The 17,717-nt window shown below is 38.1% G+C and overlaps 1 protein-coding gene across 8 annotated transcripts in view; it reads right to left on the bottom strand.

Annotated features, from left to right (window-relative positions):
* Nucleotides 1-17,717, bottom strand: part of akap9 (A kinase (PRKA) anchor protein 9) — a 136,542-nt gene that overhangs the window by 96,389 nt on the left and 22,436 nt on the right. For 7 of the 8 annotated variants that reach the window (XM_084131587.1, XM_084131592.1, XM_084131589.1 and 4 more), the window contains exons 2-7: nucleotides 16,855-17,073; nucleotides 12,757-12,801; nucleotides 10,108-10,164; nucleotides 8,096-8,257; nucleotides 4,660-4,815; nucleotides 3,134-3,373 (exon numbers count right to left, since the gene is read on the bottom strand). In XM_084131587.1, the coding sequence (XP_083987713.1) occupies nucleotides 3,134-3,373; nucleotides 4,660-4,815; nucleotides 8,096-8,257; nucleotides 10,108-10,164; nucleotides 12,757-12,801; nucleotides 16,855-17,073 (879 nt within the window). The remainder of the gene's footprint in view (nucleotides 1-3,133; nucleotides 3,374-4,659; nucleotides 4,816-8,095; nucleotides 8,258-10,107; nucleotides 10,165-12,756; nucleotides 12,802-16,854; nucleotides 17,074-17,717) is intronic. The other variant, XM_084131591.1, reaches the window with a different exon arrangement.

Here is a 17,717-nt window from a genome sequence, read left to right as displayed (position 1 = left end):
TAGTCATCAAATAAAAAAGGTAATTGCGACTTTTTCTAACAATTCTCACTTTTTTCTCAGAATTGCGAGATAAAAAATTCCCAATTGCGAGTTATAAACTATATAACTATATATAAATGATATAAAGTTTATATTCTCATTCCTCATTGCGAGAAAGTCAGAATTGTAAGATAAAATACCTTTTAATTTTTTTTATTCCATGGTGGAAACAAGCTTCCGTAACGAGGAGACGTTTACAAGCAAAATTATTACATTTATTTTTGTATCTTGGTTATAGATATATATCTTGGCATCTTGGATATCTAGGTTTTTAAATATTTCTGCTTCAAACTGTATTTATTTAATAATTATGCATTTACTAAGCATTCATTGAAACGCTAGAATTATAAACAAGCTGTAATCTATAAACAAAAACTGAATTTAACCCTCTGAGGTCGGCAAACGTGCGGGCGCGTTTTGCTGGATTTTCTCCACATTGTAGCACTATAAACTTATAGAAAATACAGAAAAAAGAAATATAAAAAAAGAATCTGTGATATTTCTACTTTTGTATGTGTCCACTTACAATCAAATCAAAACATTGTGCTTTTGTAAAATAAAGAAAATAAACAGGGTGTGCGTTCTGCCTCTCCGTCGCGGTGAACTTTTTTTTCTTGAGCACGTCTATAAACTGAAACAAAACTCAGCGAATACTTGTCACACATTTATGAGCCATATACCTTTATAAACATTTAAGTGTGTACTTTTAAATGATCGGATTCAAACTGAAAACAAATATTCTCTGTTTAAGTAATTTGTATAAAACCAACAAGATGTCCAGCTTCTCAAACGCTTGCTCATTATTTTTTTAATTTACCACGCCCACTCGCGCAAAAGATATTCACATGCAAATCTCCACATGGAACGTGATCGCGCTCATTAGGCCTACCTCAAAAACAAAACACCAAAACACTTCACAAGTCTCTGCTTTTAGACGCGCCTGAGCTTACATTGGATTTACCTCAGAAGAAGAAGAACGCGATTTGAAGACAAGAAAGATATAAGGTAAGAAATTCTTACATATTAGTTTGCTATTGTTGCATAAATTTCACATTGCAGTTGAACTGTTGCTAGATATGGTGAATATTATAATATTTAGACCCGTGTTTACTGTTACTGTGTTTGTGGATATCTGCTCAAACGTAGATATGTATATGGTAACCATAATGTTTTATATTTGAGCACGATCGTGCTTGAATGTATCATATTTTGCAAGCGATCGCGCTTGAATGTATCATATTTTGGATCGCGATCGCGTTTGAAAAGCAAACGGCTTCATGTTTTTACTATTATCTCATTTCATATCATCATAACGAATGGAAACATTTGAAGTAACATGATAATCAATATATTTTTCTCTAGCTTAGTTGTTACTGAAATCTTTTGGAAGATTTATAGGCTGCTATAGGTTATTGTTATTATTATTTTATCCAGCACTGCGCATAGCTTATGCCTACAAGGCACAACAAACCTGGTGTTCATTATATTATATATTGTTGGAAACATTTGTGTGTGTGTGTGTGTGTGTGTGTGTGTGTATTCTGTGAATTTTAAAAAGCAATTTTAACCAGAAAAATCTAATATTTATTTCCAAAATCGTGCAGGCCTTTCTCTTGATATCAGTATGTTCACTTTTTTTTTTCAGGGCCCAGATGCCACTGAGGACTTCAGTGAACATGAACATGGTAAAGTGAAAATCAAACACCTTGGAAATGAAAGGTATGTACAATGTTTTTAGGAATGGCACAAAGGTCTCTGTCTTTGGATCATTGTTTTCAATAAGTGCTTTTTTGGCATTTGTTGTGTGTATCTTTGGACTATGTTGTGTTGTAAATAAATCCAAACAATTTAAAAGCCATTCTTTTTTAAATCTCCTCATTTACAGTATTGTGCAAGGTTGCTCAGAATGATAGGGGCCTGATAGCTCCTAATAGGGCCATTAGGGGAGGTTCTTTGTCTTTCTCAGGTGAGAAAAGCTTACATATTAATGAGCTCCCGCATAAAGCTTTTTCACACAAAACACGTCGTAAAAATTTTAAATCAATATATTGTCTTATCTGAATGAGCAGTCAGGGTGATTTTCACATAGTTTTAGAGCAAATATTCTAGGCTACGTCATACAATTTTCAAAAGTCTTGTGAAGAAATAATCAGTATGGGTTTCATTCCTTATTTCAGTGAGAATTTTTTTTTGTATTTTCACAAACCACGCATAAATGTCATTATCTCAAAACTACAAACTTTTACACACATGCTGCTGATATATTATTGTAGCAGAGTTTGTGCTGAATACAGTGTAATTAGACTTTAGCCATGAAAATGTCACAAGTAACAGAAATAACCAGAAATGTCAGAGCATGTCAGAACACCTCCAAGGCCCAGAAAACAGCTCAGACCTCAGAGGGTTAAGACTTTTTAAACACCTACTTGTTATTCTCACACATACTCCTAAATATATTTTACAGTTCACACACACATCTATTTTTAGTCGCAAATGCTAGAAGGTGATGTTTTGGTTGTTTCAGCGAGTGTAAAAACGCGCCTGTGCATTTGCTGAACAGGAACAATAACATTATTTTGAGTGCTGTCAGCGTTAATGCGGCATGCGATTGCTTTTTGTCCAGATTAACGCGTTGAAATATTTAACGCAATTAACGCAGCATCCGTACATTTTACTGTCATCCTTTAGCTAGCGGTACATTAGCTATATGATCACCCTCTTGTTCATGCAAATGCTTTTAAACCATTCAAGCGCGACAAGACAAAAGAGGCCGAGACATCATCGAGACATCAGTCGCTGTATTAGTATCAGTGAAACTGGAGTTTAAAGATGCCATTAAACAAGTTTTTAAAATATACTGTCTTTATGTTGTTTCTACATTAATTTGGAGATTAACTGTGAAATGATTACATTATAAAATATATAAAAAATGTATAAAAACGTAAGTGTTTTTAATTGTGATTAATCACTGAAAAAATGTGCGATTAATCTAGTTCATTTTTTTAATGGATTGACAGCACTGATTATTTGTCCTGATTTGAGCCAAGCGTATGATGCTGGAGCGCTGGCGCTGGTTTCATCAGTGAACTCTCACCCTCTCGGCTTCACTCAGCCTCTCCTGAAGCTGTGTGATCAGTCTCAGCTGCTCCTGCGTCTTCTCCTGGTGACCTCTGACCTGCGCGTCCCTCTCGTCCAGCTGCTGCTGGTGACCTCTGACCTGCGCGTCCCTCTCGTCCAGCTGCTGCTGGTACAGCGTGATCTGCTGACGGGCCTGGAGAAGGTCTGAGGCGGTGGAGCTGATGCTGGAGCTCCTCAGGATCTCGCCGGCCTGCAGCTGAAGGAAGAGCGAGACCGTCAGGGTATCGGCCAATGCAACACTACACCTACATAACAGTAAACCTCAGACGCCATGTTTATTTCAACACAAGCCTGTGAGGGACAGGATTAGGGTCCATTCAAAATGATGAAATGACACAGACAAGCTTCTGATATGATGGTTTAGCGGACGAGGAGAGACAAATGTTATATCGATTTATTCATTTGTTTCAATAATAAAAATTACCAAACAAACATAGTTCTAGCTTTCAGAACGATTTTTTTTCCAGCTGGTGAATGATAAAAATCGACAGCCAATCAGAATCCATCCTGCTTTAAAGAGCTTGAGCATTTACAGAAACAGACGACATAATAAACGGAATGTTACTGTGCGTTGGTGTGGATGCTAATAGTTAAGGTTATAGTTTTCTTTTCAGTATAGCTATCGTTATATTCATCGTTATAATTATTGTTATAATTATCATTATAGCTATCGTCATATTTATCATTACTTAGCGTTATTGTTATAACTACCGTTGTTATCGATATAATCATTGTTATAATTAGCATTAGTTATCATAGTTGTCATTATAGTCTTCATTGTAGTTATCGATATAGCCTTCGTTAGTTATTGTTAGATCAGTTCTCATTATACTTCCCTTTATAGTTACTGTTATAGTTATCACTATAGTCTTCATTAAAATTACAGTTAGTGTTATAGTTATCGATGTAGTTATTTTTATAATTTTCATTACAGTTATCATTATAGTTGAGTTATAGTTAGACTTATAGTACATTTTTTAATAGTTATTGTCAGTCATCACAGTTATTTTTAGAATTATAGTTAAAATTATAGTTATCGTTAGTTATTTTAAAAATTATCGTTAAAGTTATAGTTATTTTTAGAATTGTCGTTACAGCTAGTTATCGTTAGTTATTTTTAGAATTATCGTTAGTTATTTTTAGAATTATAGTTAAAATTATAGTTATCGTTAGTTATTTTAAAAGTTATCATTAAAGTTATAGTTATTTTTATAATTATCGTTAGTTATAGTTATCGTTAGTTATTTTTAGAATTATCGTTAGTTATTTTTAGAATTATCGTTAGTTATAGTTATCGTTAGTTATTTTTATAATTATCATTACAGTTATAGTTATCGTTACAGTTATCATTATAGTTATCTGTAGTTACAGGCTGATCTAAATAATAAGGCAATCATTATAATGAAGTGTTTGTCCTCATGTAAAGCATCGCGCAGGAACCGTAGCGACGCGCGTCTGGTAGCGTCTGGTAGCGTCTGGTACCTGCTGGAACTGGACCTGCAGTTTCTGGCTCTGCTCGGTGAGCTGCAGGAACTCCCGCATCACCTCCTCCTTCTCGGCCCGCGCCTGCTGCATGTTAGCGGTGAGCTGCGTGATGATCTCGTCCCTGTGCTTCAGCGCCTCCTCGAACTCCGGCAGCTGTGGACACACACACACACACACACGTTTACACACGACACGTCATTTCAACCCTGGACAGCGTTTTCAGACCGAGTGGCTGTGTAGCGAACTTAACTTGTGCGTAAATTTGGAATAACGCATATAAAAAATAAAAAAACTGCGTTTTCATGCAATGTGTTTAAAGGTGCAGTGTGTGATTTTTAGCAGAATCTAGTGGTGAGGTTGCGAACTGCACCCAACAGAAGTTACAGTGGCCGACAGGAAGTGATGTCGTCGTCTGAGAAAGCAGAGAGTAGCCAGTTAATCAATGAGCTTTCTTTACAAAGATGAAGTAAGAAATAAGGTTTACTTAATTATTCAGTAAAACGATGTTATTGCGAATATTGTTGTCACTTGTTCATCATTGTGTCAGAGTTTTATTCGCTTCTTTACACGAAGAACAACAGTGACGAAACGCGTTTGTCCGCTCAGGGCCACTGTAGAAACATGTCGATGTAAGCGGACCCGCGGTGTGTGTAGAGAGAAATGCTCATTCTAAGCTAATAAACACATAACGGTTCATTATGTAAGGTCTTTATACTGAAAACATAAATGTGTTTATGATATTGCATTTCTGTCAACAGATCCTCCTAATATTACACACTGCACCTTTAAGAAAACAAGATTCACACACGTTCACACGGGAAAGAAAGAGTGATTAGTTCAAAAGAAAGAAAGATTAGTTAGAAAGAAAGATTGAAAGAAAGAAAGAAAGAAAGAAAGAAAGAAAGAAAGAAAGAAAGAAAGAAAGAAAGAAAGATTGAAAGAAAGAAAGAAAGAAAGAAAGAAAGAAAGAAAGAAAGAAAGAAAGAAAGAAAGAAAGAAATCACTTTCAGAACGATGTTTTCCAGCTGATGAACAATAAAAACATTGACAGCCAATCAGAATCCATCCTGCTTTAAAGTCCAACTGAAATCAAAATTGACCCTATTTACTTTGTTAGCGCATATTACTAGTCTTGTGGGGAAAATTAATCCGTGCAAGTTAATACACAGAAAAAAATTGTTTGCCGTCGTAATCTTTAAGCAAAGTTTGAAAAGTTACTTCCGGTCTGGAATGGCGTTCCTTCTCTGATGATGTAGGTTTGACGGCTTGGGTTGGGAAACGCTTAACCACTCCCCTCAAACCGTTAGTCTGTAATGAGCAGAGATGGAGAGGAGGAGCGCTGGAGTAAACCCTGCCCTCTGTTCAATATTCCCTTTCACTGGGAAATACGCCACAACACTGGAGAACAGTCGTTTGCAACTTCCGGTTCACGCAGACTTTAAAGAGCTCGATCAGACAAAAACTTCAGCAGCGCTTATAATAAACAGAGCGATATTGTGCACTGGTGTGAATGCTAACATAGTTATAGTTTTCGTTATAGTTTTTATTATAGCTATTGTTCACGTCATTTCAGCAGTCTCTGACAACGAGCAGCGATGTTGCGGATTTAACTTGGGCGCAAATTTGGAACAACACATAAAAGCCAGCGTATCATGCATCATCGTTTAAGAAAACAAAATCACTTTGTGGCTGTTTTCCCTCCTTCATAAACGAGTGTCTCAGAGCGCCAGACGAAACTCAGTAAACGCTGTCGTGTTCTCTGGCGTTCGGATGCTGGTGTTCGGGAACACACTCGCGTGAGACGCTTCTGGAGGGAATTACACCAAATCATTCTGATCACACACTCTGACTTTCAGAAACACCAAACCAACATTAGAGATGCTGCGACGCCATTGGTCCACTGGTTACTCCAGTTATCCAATCACAGCTGACGCTGAGTCACATGAGGTTAGAGGGATTTATTCGGTAAATGTGTTTCCATCATAGTGTATTTGCATGTCCTCTTATCAGATAAAAGCACAGTTTTTATGCACATTTTCAGTATTTCCATCCAGCCATTCTTTTGTTTCCATTCCATTCTTTATGCAAAAGCCCAAATTCTGCATATAAATAGGTGGATGGAAGCAAAGCTAGTCTTGGTTATTAGGTTTTTGGACTGTTATGAAAGCTAAGTGAAACACCTCCTCGGGTCTCGATCAGCAGGGGAGCGTCTACAGTCAATGAAACACCTTCTCCTGCAGATCTACATGACAGAAAGTGACTTTCCTGGCAGCATAATGGAGTCCATGTCAAGAAGAAAGATCGGTGGTATTGTTGAAAGTCTCACGCAGAGAAAGAACCGAGACTCTACGGAGTGAGATCTGCACTAATCACAGCGAGGCCACGCATCATCCGTCAGACACTCATCTAGCGCGTCTCACAGCAAGGGTTGGGAATCGGATACTTGTTATAAAATTAAAATGTATATTCCTCTTATAGATTCCCCTGTGAGCATTTCAATCTGACTGTAAAGCATTCAAGCGAGAGACGACTCGCTGTTTTCTGTTTTCAGGCGTGTGTGTATCAGTATATTGGATCAGTGCAGCTCTTAAAGGGACAGCAGCCTAATGTTCCTGCTGCCGTCTCTATAACACGTAATGTTTATTTTATTAAAAAACTCTTAAAAAATCTTAAAACACTGTTTATTTCAATCGTAATAAGACTAAATGTGAATGATATCCACAGTGTTTTTCTTTTTTACCTTATTGGAATCGATAAGAATCGAAATCGTTCAGATTGAAAGATGCCCAGCCCGACACACAGCACGGCTCTGCAAGGCCGCGGTCACACAGAATGCGTGTTCTGCAGTGAGAGGCGCCTTTCTGAAATCGTTTTCTATCAGCAGTGAGTGTTTTGAGCGCTGTTTATGTGCCTCGCGGTTTAACCGCCCGCTGCGCCTCGCTGTGTTTTAGTAGGAGCCTCTGAGCGCCTGAAGTTATAATAAAATCATCAGAAAAGCGCCTGACGTCATCACGTTTTTTTCCACTGTCCAATCAAATGAATGGAGAGGCGGGGCTTCCGTTGTAGTGACGAAAGTTCACAGTTGCTTTGAACGTCCGGAGACTGTGATGATGGAGGAGGAACTTGTAGAGAAACGTTCGTTACCAGGAGCTTAACGACTTCACAAACCCCAATGCTAACAGAAAGTAAAAAAGCTAATAAGACAGTTTTACTTAACAGCAAATCAAAGGGTCTAGAGCGCTCGCGCCACAATCCTGGATTAGACTGACAGGACAGCTGGACATCAACTGCTTTCTCAGAAGTATTTTTAATTTTCGAAATACTTTATTTTAATACTTGAAATTCGGAGCGACTCGCGTTTTCAAACCTGAAAAACCCGTTGTGTGTGATCGGGCCTAAAACCCGGAGTCCTGGACGGGGCGAGCACACACACCTGCTGGCCTCCTTCGGCCCCGAACGCTCTCCTGATCTCCTCCAGCTCGCGGCTCAGCTCCTCGATGGCCATGCTCTTAGCAGCCAACTCGTCCTCCATGACCTGGATCTGACTCTGAGGCTCAGGCTCCATCTGTGCTTCAGACTGAGCGAGATCCTCCTCCTGTGGGAGAAACCAGAACCAGACCAGAGTCACAACCAGAACCAGAACCAGATCCAGAACCAGAACCAGAACCAGAACCAGAACCAGAACCAGATCCAGATCCAGATCCAGAACCAGATCCAGATCCAGATCTAGATCCGGAACCAAAACCAGAACCAGAACCAGAACCAGATCCAGATCCAGATCCAGAACCAGATCCAGAACCAAAACCAGATCCAGATCCAGAACCAGAACCAGAACCAGAACCAGATCTAGATCTAGATCCAGAACCGGAACCGGAACCAGATCCAGAACCAGATCCAGATCCAGAACCAGATCCACTCATTAAACACCCGTTCCACCCAGTGGTGCCGGAGCTCGGTCAGGAGAATCTGGGAAACTTCTACTGAATCTCAGGGTTATTATAGTTAACTAAAACATTTTTGTTAATTGAAACTAAAAAAAACATTAATTGAAATAAAATGTAATATTTAAAAAAACAAACTTATTTTATTTAGTAAACTTTTCTACATTTCTAATTAATCACAGGGTTATTATAGTTTAAAAAAAATCTTAAACTTATTTCAGTTTATTTTTCAGCTTGTTTATTGTTTTTTTATTTAGAAAGATCAATTATTAAATTGTTATTAAAACATAAATATCATTAATTTAATTATTGAATCACCAAACAAATTATTAAATGTACCTTTTATGTCATTTTAGTATTTTTTTACGCACATTTTTTTATTTAAAATTAATTTACACAAGCTCGTGCTTAACTAAAAAACAATCCAAAAACAATAAAATAAATAAAATAAATAATAAACAAATAAAATGAGCGCAAACAAATGCTAAAATGAAAGAAATAAAAGATACAATAAATTTTATTTGGTGATTTAACAATTAACTGAATGATTTTTGTTTTAATACATTTTTTATTATGTATTATATAATAATTTATTTGAATATTTCAACATTTATTTAATTATTTAATTTTGAGTAATTTGACCCTCCATATTGATGTACTAAAATAAAAAATAAAAAATAACACTGAAATAAAAAATGACTTAAACACTCAACAAAATTACTAAAATGGTTATTAAAATGAAAACAAAAAATAAAATTGAAAACTACAAATTAATTAAAAATAAAAATCTATTAATACTAAATATTATAATAAATATTTACAATAAAAACTATAATAACATCTTAATTACAGTTAAAAAAACTTCTCTTTTCTATATTCTAGTCCCTTTCCTGTCGACAGTTTAAGGCCGTGTGTCCACAAAAGCGGTATCTTTCCTCAGGCAAGCGTACTTTTCCCATTGTTTTGAATGGGAGCGCCACGCATTTACAAACGGCAGAAGATTTGAAACAAATGTTAAACTCGCTCACTGTCGTCCAATCACAGTGGAGGAAGGGCGGGGCAAATACCACAGCGGCCAATCACCACATCCCACTTGTAAAACAGCAACAGATGACAAGCTCTTTACAGTGTATCGACATTTTTATCTTCAGAAACAAACTATCTGTGAAATCAGATGCTAGTAACACTTTCATAGCAGCCAAAGCGTCTCAAACGCCAGGACATTTTCAGAAGAGCGTCTGTCGCTTCGTTGGACACGAGGCCTTATTCCCTGTAAAAGCTAAACGCCTCTCTTATATCAGCGTTTCTACACGCTCTCCTCCACCAATATAATATACACCCAACAAAATGCCAAGCAGCCGTGATCTGAGTGAGCGCGGTTAGCATGGCACAGAACGCCCGGGCATTAGCATCTCCCCAGCTGAGCTGAAGGTGAACAGGGGATGATGGGAGGTTAGTGTGTTAGAAGAGCAGAAGAGAGCGATGCAGTGAGGATCTACTGTACCCCGATCACACAGGACCATGGCAGATCGCTGTCTGTCCTCTCCTGGAAACCATTCACCTGTCCGTTCACAACATCACACATGAAAGAGTGCACACACACATCACAGCACAACACATGACATCATTTACCCCTAAATCAATCACAGTTACCCTTCAAACACTGTAATGTGTGCAGAGGTTTCGCTTATGAGCTGTTCTGTAAGTCTCAGTGCGGACTCTTAGTAGATTCAGTGCTTTCCTGTATTACATTTCTGTAATAGAATCATTTTTTATTTAATTTATCACCTTATTTCATCTTATTTTAACTTCTTTCATTCTATATTTGTACTTTCTCAAGAAAAAGTCAATACAACGTATACAATGATGTATGAAATGTTAATGAAATTAAAATAATGTCAAAGTCCAACAAATCCTAATGTATAAAAACAATACATATAACTAATATATAAATAAATAAAATAATTTTGTACTGATAATTGAGGAGAATGTGCTTAATAAAAATAATTAAAACATTTTTTTTTATTAATAATTAAATATTGATAATTGAGGAGAAAATGTGCTTGTAGAAAATAAATTAATACATAAGTAAATGAATATAGTTTTTGTATTGGTAATTGAGGATAAATGTGCTTAAAGAAAATAAATAATAAATAAAGTTTTGATAATTGGAGGAAATGTGCTAAAAAAAATACAATAGTTAAATAGATAGAACAGAACTAGCATTATTAATATTATTATTATTCATTTTAATAGTGTGTATACGATCCACTATTCATATTATAACATGTACTCTGTGTTCAGTAACGCCACAGATCAGCCTCAGTCTCTGAGAACTTTGGTCTCTTCAAGGTCTTCATCAATTTCAGGCTGGATTTTCAGCCTTCACTGCCTGGCAACCACAGGTCACATGATCACATGATGCATGAGCACAAGAGCAAGGTTTCTGCATCATAACCGTCCACAAGCACAGTTTCATCCCACGAGTCATTAACAAAGCAAACCTGACTCACTCAACCTGAGCCTGAGAATAACACACACACACACACACACAGGGCCGGTTCTAGACATTAGGAGGCCCTAGGCAAAATTCATGTTGGAGGCCCCCCACCCCCAATAAAAAAAACACTTGAAACAAATATGATTCCTAAACTTTTTGATTATACAACATTTAATTTTAAAAGCAGTATATTTTTACTTACACAGTACATAAGTTTGGACACAATACTATTTTTAATGTTTCTGAAAGAAGTCTCTTATGCTCATCAAGCCTGGATTTATTTGATCAAAAATACAGAAAAATAATATAGTGAAATATTATTAAAATTTAAAATAATGGTTTTCTATTTTACTATACTTTATATTTCTGTGATGCAAAGCTGAATTTAGTGTCACGTGATCCTTCAGAAAACTTTATAATATTCTGATTTATTATCAAATGTTAGAAATGGTGCTTAATATTTATTTTATAACCTGTAATACTTTTTTTCAGGATTTTTGATTATTAAAAAGTTGTTTTAAAAAAGTCTTCACTATCACTTTTTATATATTTAACACATCCTTGCTGAATATTCCTGTTTTCTTCTGTATTTTTGATCAAATAAATGCAGGCTTGTAGAGCATAATAATAAACTTCTTTTGAAAAACATTAAAAATAGTAATGGGTCCAGACTTTTATCGGTACTGTATGTACATATTAATCAAACTTTATCTGAGGTAATCTCTTTTTTGTTTAATGAAGATGTTATTGTTGTTGTTGTTGTTATTTTGCTGTTTTATTCAATTTATTCACAGTTCCAGAATCCCACTTCAGTAGATGAGCATAAGTGCTTTATATTGCATTGCTACCTTAAATATGCTGTACACAAATCAAGTGGAAGAGAAAGACACGATCGCTACTGAGCAGAAAAAAATATATAAACTGATATTATTGGGTAATGTCAGGGTATAATCTAATCAGCAGCAGAATTTAGAAGATAGACCCATAGATATGAGATCTTTTATTTGAAACATTTTAAAATGTTGTAGTGTGTTGGCTTTTTAACTTGGAATACAGACGTCTTGTCTTTTAATTTTGTAGCTTTTTTACTAGTCAGCTCCGGACGCGATGTTATTCATTGTACGCACAAATTCAAAGGGTCGCGTCTGGGCACGTTAATGACGCTCGCGCTCTTTTAAACTCGTAATAAAGCGGTGAATGATTTTTCCAGAAATGACGCTGATCTACAGTACAAGTTTATATTTAGAATACATTGCAATCACTCCAAAATAGATGCCGACAACTCACACACCTGCATTACGAGCTGTGCTTCTTTGTGTGCTTATTAGGCTTTTGCCTCGCAGCACCTGATGGATGCGTTCGTTACACATACTTTCAGAAGTTCCGCTTTGTAACGGACACATTAATTGGTTTAACTGCAGTAATGTAACAGTCTATGATTAAGATAAACATCGTCACTATTTTTAGTTAATTAATAAATATTGAAATAAATTGTAGATAGGACATTTGTACATTTTTTTTTTTTTTGTCCCTCTGTCTGGGCCCCATCCTGCCAATCGGGCCCTAGGCACGTGCCTAGTTTGCCTTTGTGTTAATCCGGCTCTGCACACACACACACACACACACTGGGGGATGAAGAGTAGCGGATCCTACCTCAGACGAGCAGTCCTCAGCCGTCGTGGAGACTTCACTCTCGGGCTGGAGAAAGATAACAGAATGAGGTCACACATGCAATTAGGTGCACATAATTGAGTCTTCGGTGTTAGTGGGTCACTCATCAAGACCGACACGGTTTTAAAAACAGCCATCCTGAAATGAAAGCAAAGGACCTGAAAGAAACACACCATATCAGAGAACACACACCGTCCTCAGCGTGGCTTTAGGTGCAGACGCATGACTGGCCATGGCGGCCCGTTGCTCTCGTTAGCTTTAGTGGGGCTCGCGGCTAATTACACTGATGCATGAACGCCTGACCTACATCCAGTGTAATCTAGAGGCGCGTCCGGCGCAGAGTAACCCAGCAGAACCGCTATATGTGTGCGATACACTGATACTGCAGACATTAACACACGAGAGGAAGAACATCTCGTAGAGGTTAATGATGTTAATGACTAGTGGTGGACTGATCAAACTAACAGAGTGTGGCCATTTACATACGATTTAATATTATTTAATGATAGCAAAATTAGACCAAGTTTAATATAAATCTGGCCGTTTTAGTGGTTATATACAGTTAGATTTCCACACAAATAATACTTGTTTTCAACACTGGTAATAATCATAAATGAGCATCAGATCATCATATTAGAGTGATTTCTGAAGGATCATGTGACACTGAAGACTGGAGTAATGATGCTGAAAATACAGCTTTGATCACAGGAATAAATTACACTTTACTGTATATTCACATAGAAAACAGCTGATTTACATTAGAATAACATTGATTAAATAAATGCCTTGGAGAGCAGAAATCGCCCCCATCTGTAGTGGTGTCCGAAACACAGTGGACATTATCCAGTGCACTCATTCAACTCCACAATGCACTGCAATAACAGATGTATTACAACCGATCTACACTCAACGGCCAGAGAATACCCATAATGCACTGTTGCTGAGTATTTCCTCCTTAAAACTGCAGTGAACCAAAGACAGTATCAAAAACACGCTTTGAAATCGCTGGTGTTTCTGACGTCACAAACTACCTTGTAACCAATCAGATCAACGTGTGATCGTCAACCAGTGGATCTCTGAGCTGGGTGAGTGAGTGGAGGCGGGGCTCATTTGCATATCCATAGAACCACGCATACTAAATGAGGCAAGGGTGTCGAGTTACAGTCAAGATATTTTAAGGCATAAAGACATTTTTATCAAGGAAAAAACATTTAAATATGTCATTTTGGTGACCAAAGATGAGCTTTAAGGTATAAAATGATTGACTACAGGGAGACTTTAAATAAAAGTGTTTGTTTGCTCCGAAGTTTTAGTTTTTCTCCATCTTTAAACTTTTAGTTTTACAAATCATCACATACATAAAAAAATATAAAAATAAAATAAAAAAATGGTACATTCAGAGCGTTGAAAAGGCTGTACGAACCCTGAGAAGAATAATGTGAAAACATTCGACTATTTCTGCCACAATACCGTGGTTACAGTTAGATTTACTACGTTAAATCCATGGTGTATGTTGGTGATTTGTGAACTGAAAAGTCTTCTATAATGTGTTTAATCATTGCACAATGTTTCCACTGGTTTCCATGTTAGCGCTGTTTGATCTGATACAAGAACGCTCCACATTTGCGATGTTATTAATACGGAGGCGAATATAAACACTCTCTCACTGGATCTCCAAGCGCTGTGTAGAACCGGTGTAGTGTGAGCGAGATCGGCTCATAGAGATGCTAACGGTCCTCGCTGCGCGGCTCTAACGAGAAGCGCGGTTTCGTTTAGCTTTCGTTCCGTTTGCCGTCAGATGTTCCTCATATGCAACAGAAACGGCAGCTCTTATCAGTTGGGAACGTCTAACAAAACTCAGTCGCAGTGGCAGGAGAGAAGGCCGCTACACCTGAGCATTCGGTCGCGGTCTGGAAGCCTGTGCTAGTCAAAAGTGTCTGGTAATGTGCGGCAGACTTAAACCCATCAGACACGCATATTCACCGTAACTATAGTTTAATTTCTCCGGTCTGCTTTTACTCTGTCAGATTTCAGCACAGTCACAAGCGTTGTTTCCATGGCAACCGCTGCAGGAGGAAGTTGCACGGCCACTCGAAACTTTGCCGTGGTAATTTAAATAATGTACACTTGGTCAACTGCATATTACACTATTTTTTCTCCTTGGAAAGACGTGGAGACGGTGCCGTCGGAGTTACATAAGCAAACTCAATCAGAGGAGTCCTGCAAGACTGTGCCTGTGTTTAAGAGGATTGTTTTTTACTTCAAACATGAGACGGAGCCGCATGACCACAGAGACGAGCGAACCAGCGTCAGTGTCCTGGAGAAACCAGCGTTGATGAAGCTCACGGTGCATTCAGAGCCGAGAGAACAGAGGGAGAAGTGCTGCTATTCTGCTGCAAGGACACCGGATCACACACACACTCACACACACACACACACACACACACACACACACACACACACACACACTTAACCAGCTCAAACGCAGTTGTCTGTTGCCTGGGCAACCACTAATTTCACACTCATCTGTAACTACAAATACAGCCTAAACCTGCCAGGCTTTAAAAACATCTACGCATTTATTATCGCATTCATTTATCATAAGAGCTGCGAAGAAAAACATTCTGTGTACATAATATACACATACATTTACATACATATAAATATATATACATATATATGTAGCCATACAGTTGTCAACATTTGAAGTGGATCAAAACCTTTCATGAACTCTTTTGATCCACTTCAAATGTTGACTACTGTATATGTGTATGTATATATGTCTGTCTGTCAATAGAGTAAACATTTTATATATATATTTGCATGTTTAATTGCACACTTATCGTGACTTATCTTCATAACACGCTGATTTTGTCATCTTTTGCTATATCCAGCAAAGTAAACAGATTTTGAAGGATGATTCTTACAACGGTTTCTCCTGCAAAAGCTGATCTCAAGGTAAATGTACGTGTCTTTCCAGAGGAGGACACTTGGAGACTCCAAAAGGAGTCCATATAATTCATAAATTTATGTCAAAACATTCCTAGCGAAGCGCTGGTTTGCTTCGTCCAGCCGAGAACCGTAGTTTGTGTTTCATCTGGCCACAGAATAGTCACCAAACACAGAAGCTTGTCTGAGATTGTCAAGATTAGAAAAATATTTTATTCTAAATCAGGGCAGTAAACTTCGTGATACGAGACTCCGCCCACTGTATGAAACATGACTCCGCCCACTAGGGGGAGGAGCCCGCTAAAAGGGTTTAAAGTACAGTTTCCATGGTAACGCAATGTCATATTTCAAAACGGTTTTCACAGAATTAATGAATGAGTGTTTAAGCTTTCGAATAATACCTAATTTACTCATTTGTGATTGAAAAAAAGGCAATAAACAAAAACACTGACAGTAAAGTCCCCCTGTGGTGTAAATCCAGCTTTTAATGTTGTTTATGTGTCTATGTGGTGTTTTTAATATGCTTTAAGACAATCCATGTGTAAATTCATAAGTCGACTCCATTGCTGAGTATTTCCTCCTTAAAACTGCAGTGAACCAAAGACAGTCTCAAAAACACGCTTTGAAATCGCTGGTGTTTCTGACGTCACAAACTACCTTGTAACCAATCAGATCAACGTGTGATCGTCAACCAGTGGATCTCTGAGCTGAGTGAGTGAGTGGAGGCGGGGCTCATTTGCATATTCATAGAACTGCGCATACTAAATGAGGCAAGGGTGTCGAGTTACAGTCAAGATATTTTAAGGCATGAAGACATTTTTATCAAGGAAAAAACGTTTAAAAATGTCATTTTGATGAGTTTTAAGGGATACAATGATTGACTACGTAGGGGGACGTTAAAGAGGGCAAATAAAACAGCTGCAACAAACTGCATTTGAATTGAACGTGTGTATTAAAGTAAGTGTGCAAAACGGCCCATGTCATGTACACATCTTAATCTGAGTGGTTCACTACTGAATACATGTAGTAATAAACTTCTGGCGTACATGTAAACGCAGCCAGTGATCATGTGTTCTCTGTGTGATTAAAAGAGTGATGGTAATAACCGCGAGGCTGAACTCCTCTGCTCACCTCTATGGTGTAGGTCTGGTTATGTGTGACGGTCTCTCCGCTGCGCAGGGTCTTCGAGAGGGAAAACACAGTGTTCTGATCTCCCGGCTGCTCGTCTCCCTCATCCCGGCTCGGCTCTTCTCTCAGACGCTCCTCTACCTCAGACTCAGGCTTCTTTCTCTTCTTCTTCTGCTTCTTCTGGCCATCGGACTGAGCCTTCCTCTGCCGGTACTCGGCCAGCTGTTAGAGACGAGACACAAACACACACTCATGAGCCACAAAAACACACACACCAATGGCACGATTGTTCAAAAACCGGTAAAAGACCCACGGTAAAGCGGCACAGTTTTGTGAAGTTGAGGCGAATCATGATTGTTGATCAACACCGTAACCTTCCTGCGCTCTGTCATGGCAAATCCTCTGCTCTAACAGGATTAGCACCACAGACGTGCATTAAGACGGACATCTGTTTCGGCAATATGCGCCCGCATACGGTGACATCTTTCTGTTCAGCACTCATTTGAAGCATAAATCGTGTTTGAGAGGCAATAAGAGCTGGAGAACATAAACATGTACATCAGGATCATGAGTCGTGATGCTTGTGCTGGAGCGGGATCTTCCGGCACTGAGGTTCGTGTCACCTGAGCAGCTCACCTGATTACCTTACTGACCCAAATACTCCACCTCAACATCCTGTACAGCCTAATTCAGGAATTAAGACAGAATATTTACTTGCTTAATGTCTCTTTTATTTTTGCATTTTGCAGACGCGTTTATCCAGCGGTCGACATGCATTCCCTAGGAATCAAACTCATGACTTTGGCGTAGCTAGCACCATAATCTACAGTTTGAGCTGCAGGAACGATCAATCCCTCTTATTTCTC

The sequence above is a fragment of the Abramis brama genome (assembly GCF_963993115.1).
Source record: "Abramis brama genome assembly, chromosome: 12".
In the NCBI taxonomy this organism is placed as follows: Eukaryota; Metazoa; Chordata; class Actinopteri; order Cypriniformes; family Leuciscidae; genus Abramis; species Abramis brama.
Note: the sequence above shows the minus strand (reverse complement) of the source record. Positions and strands in the feature narration are given on the sequence as shown.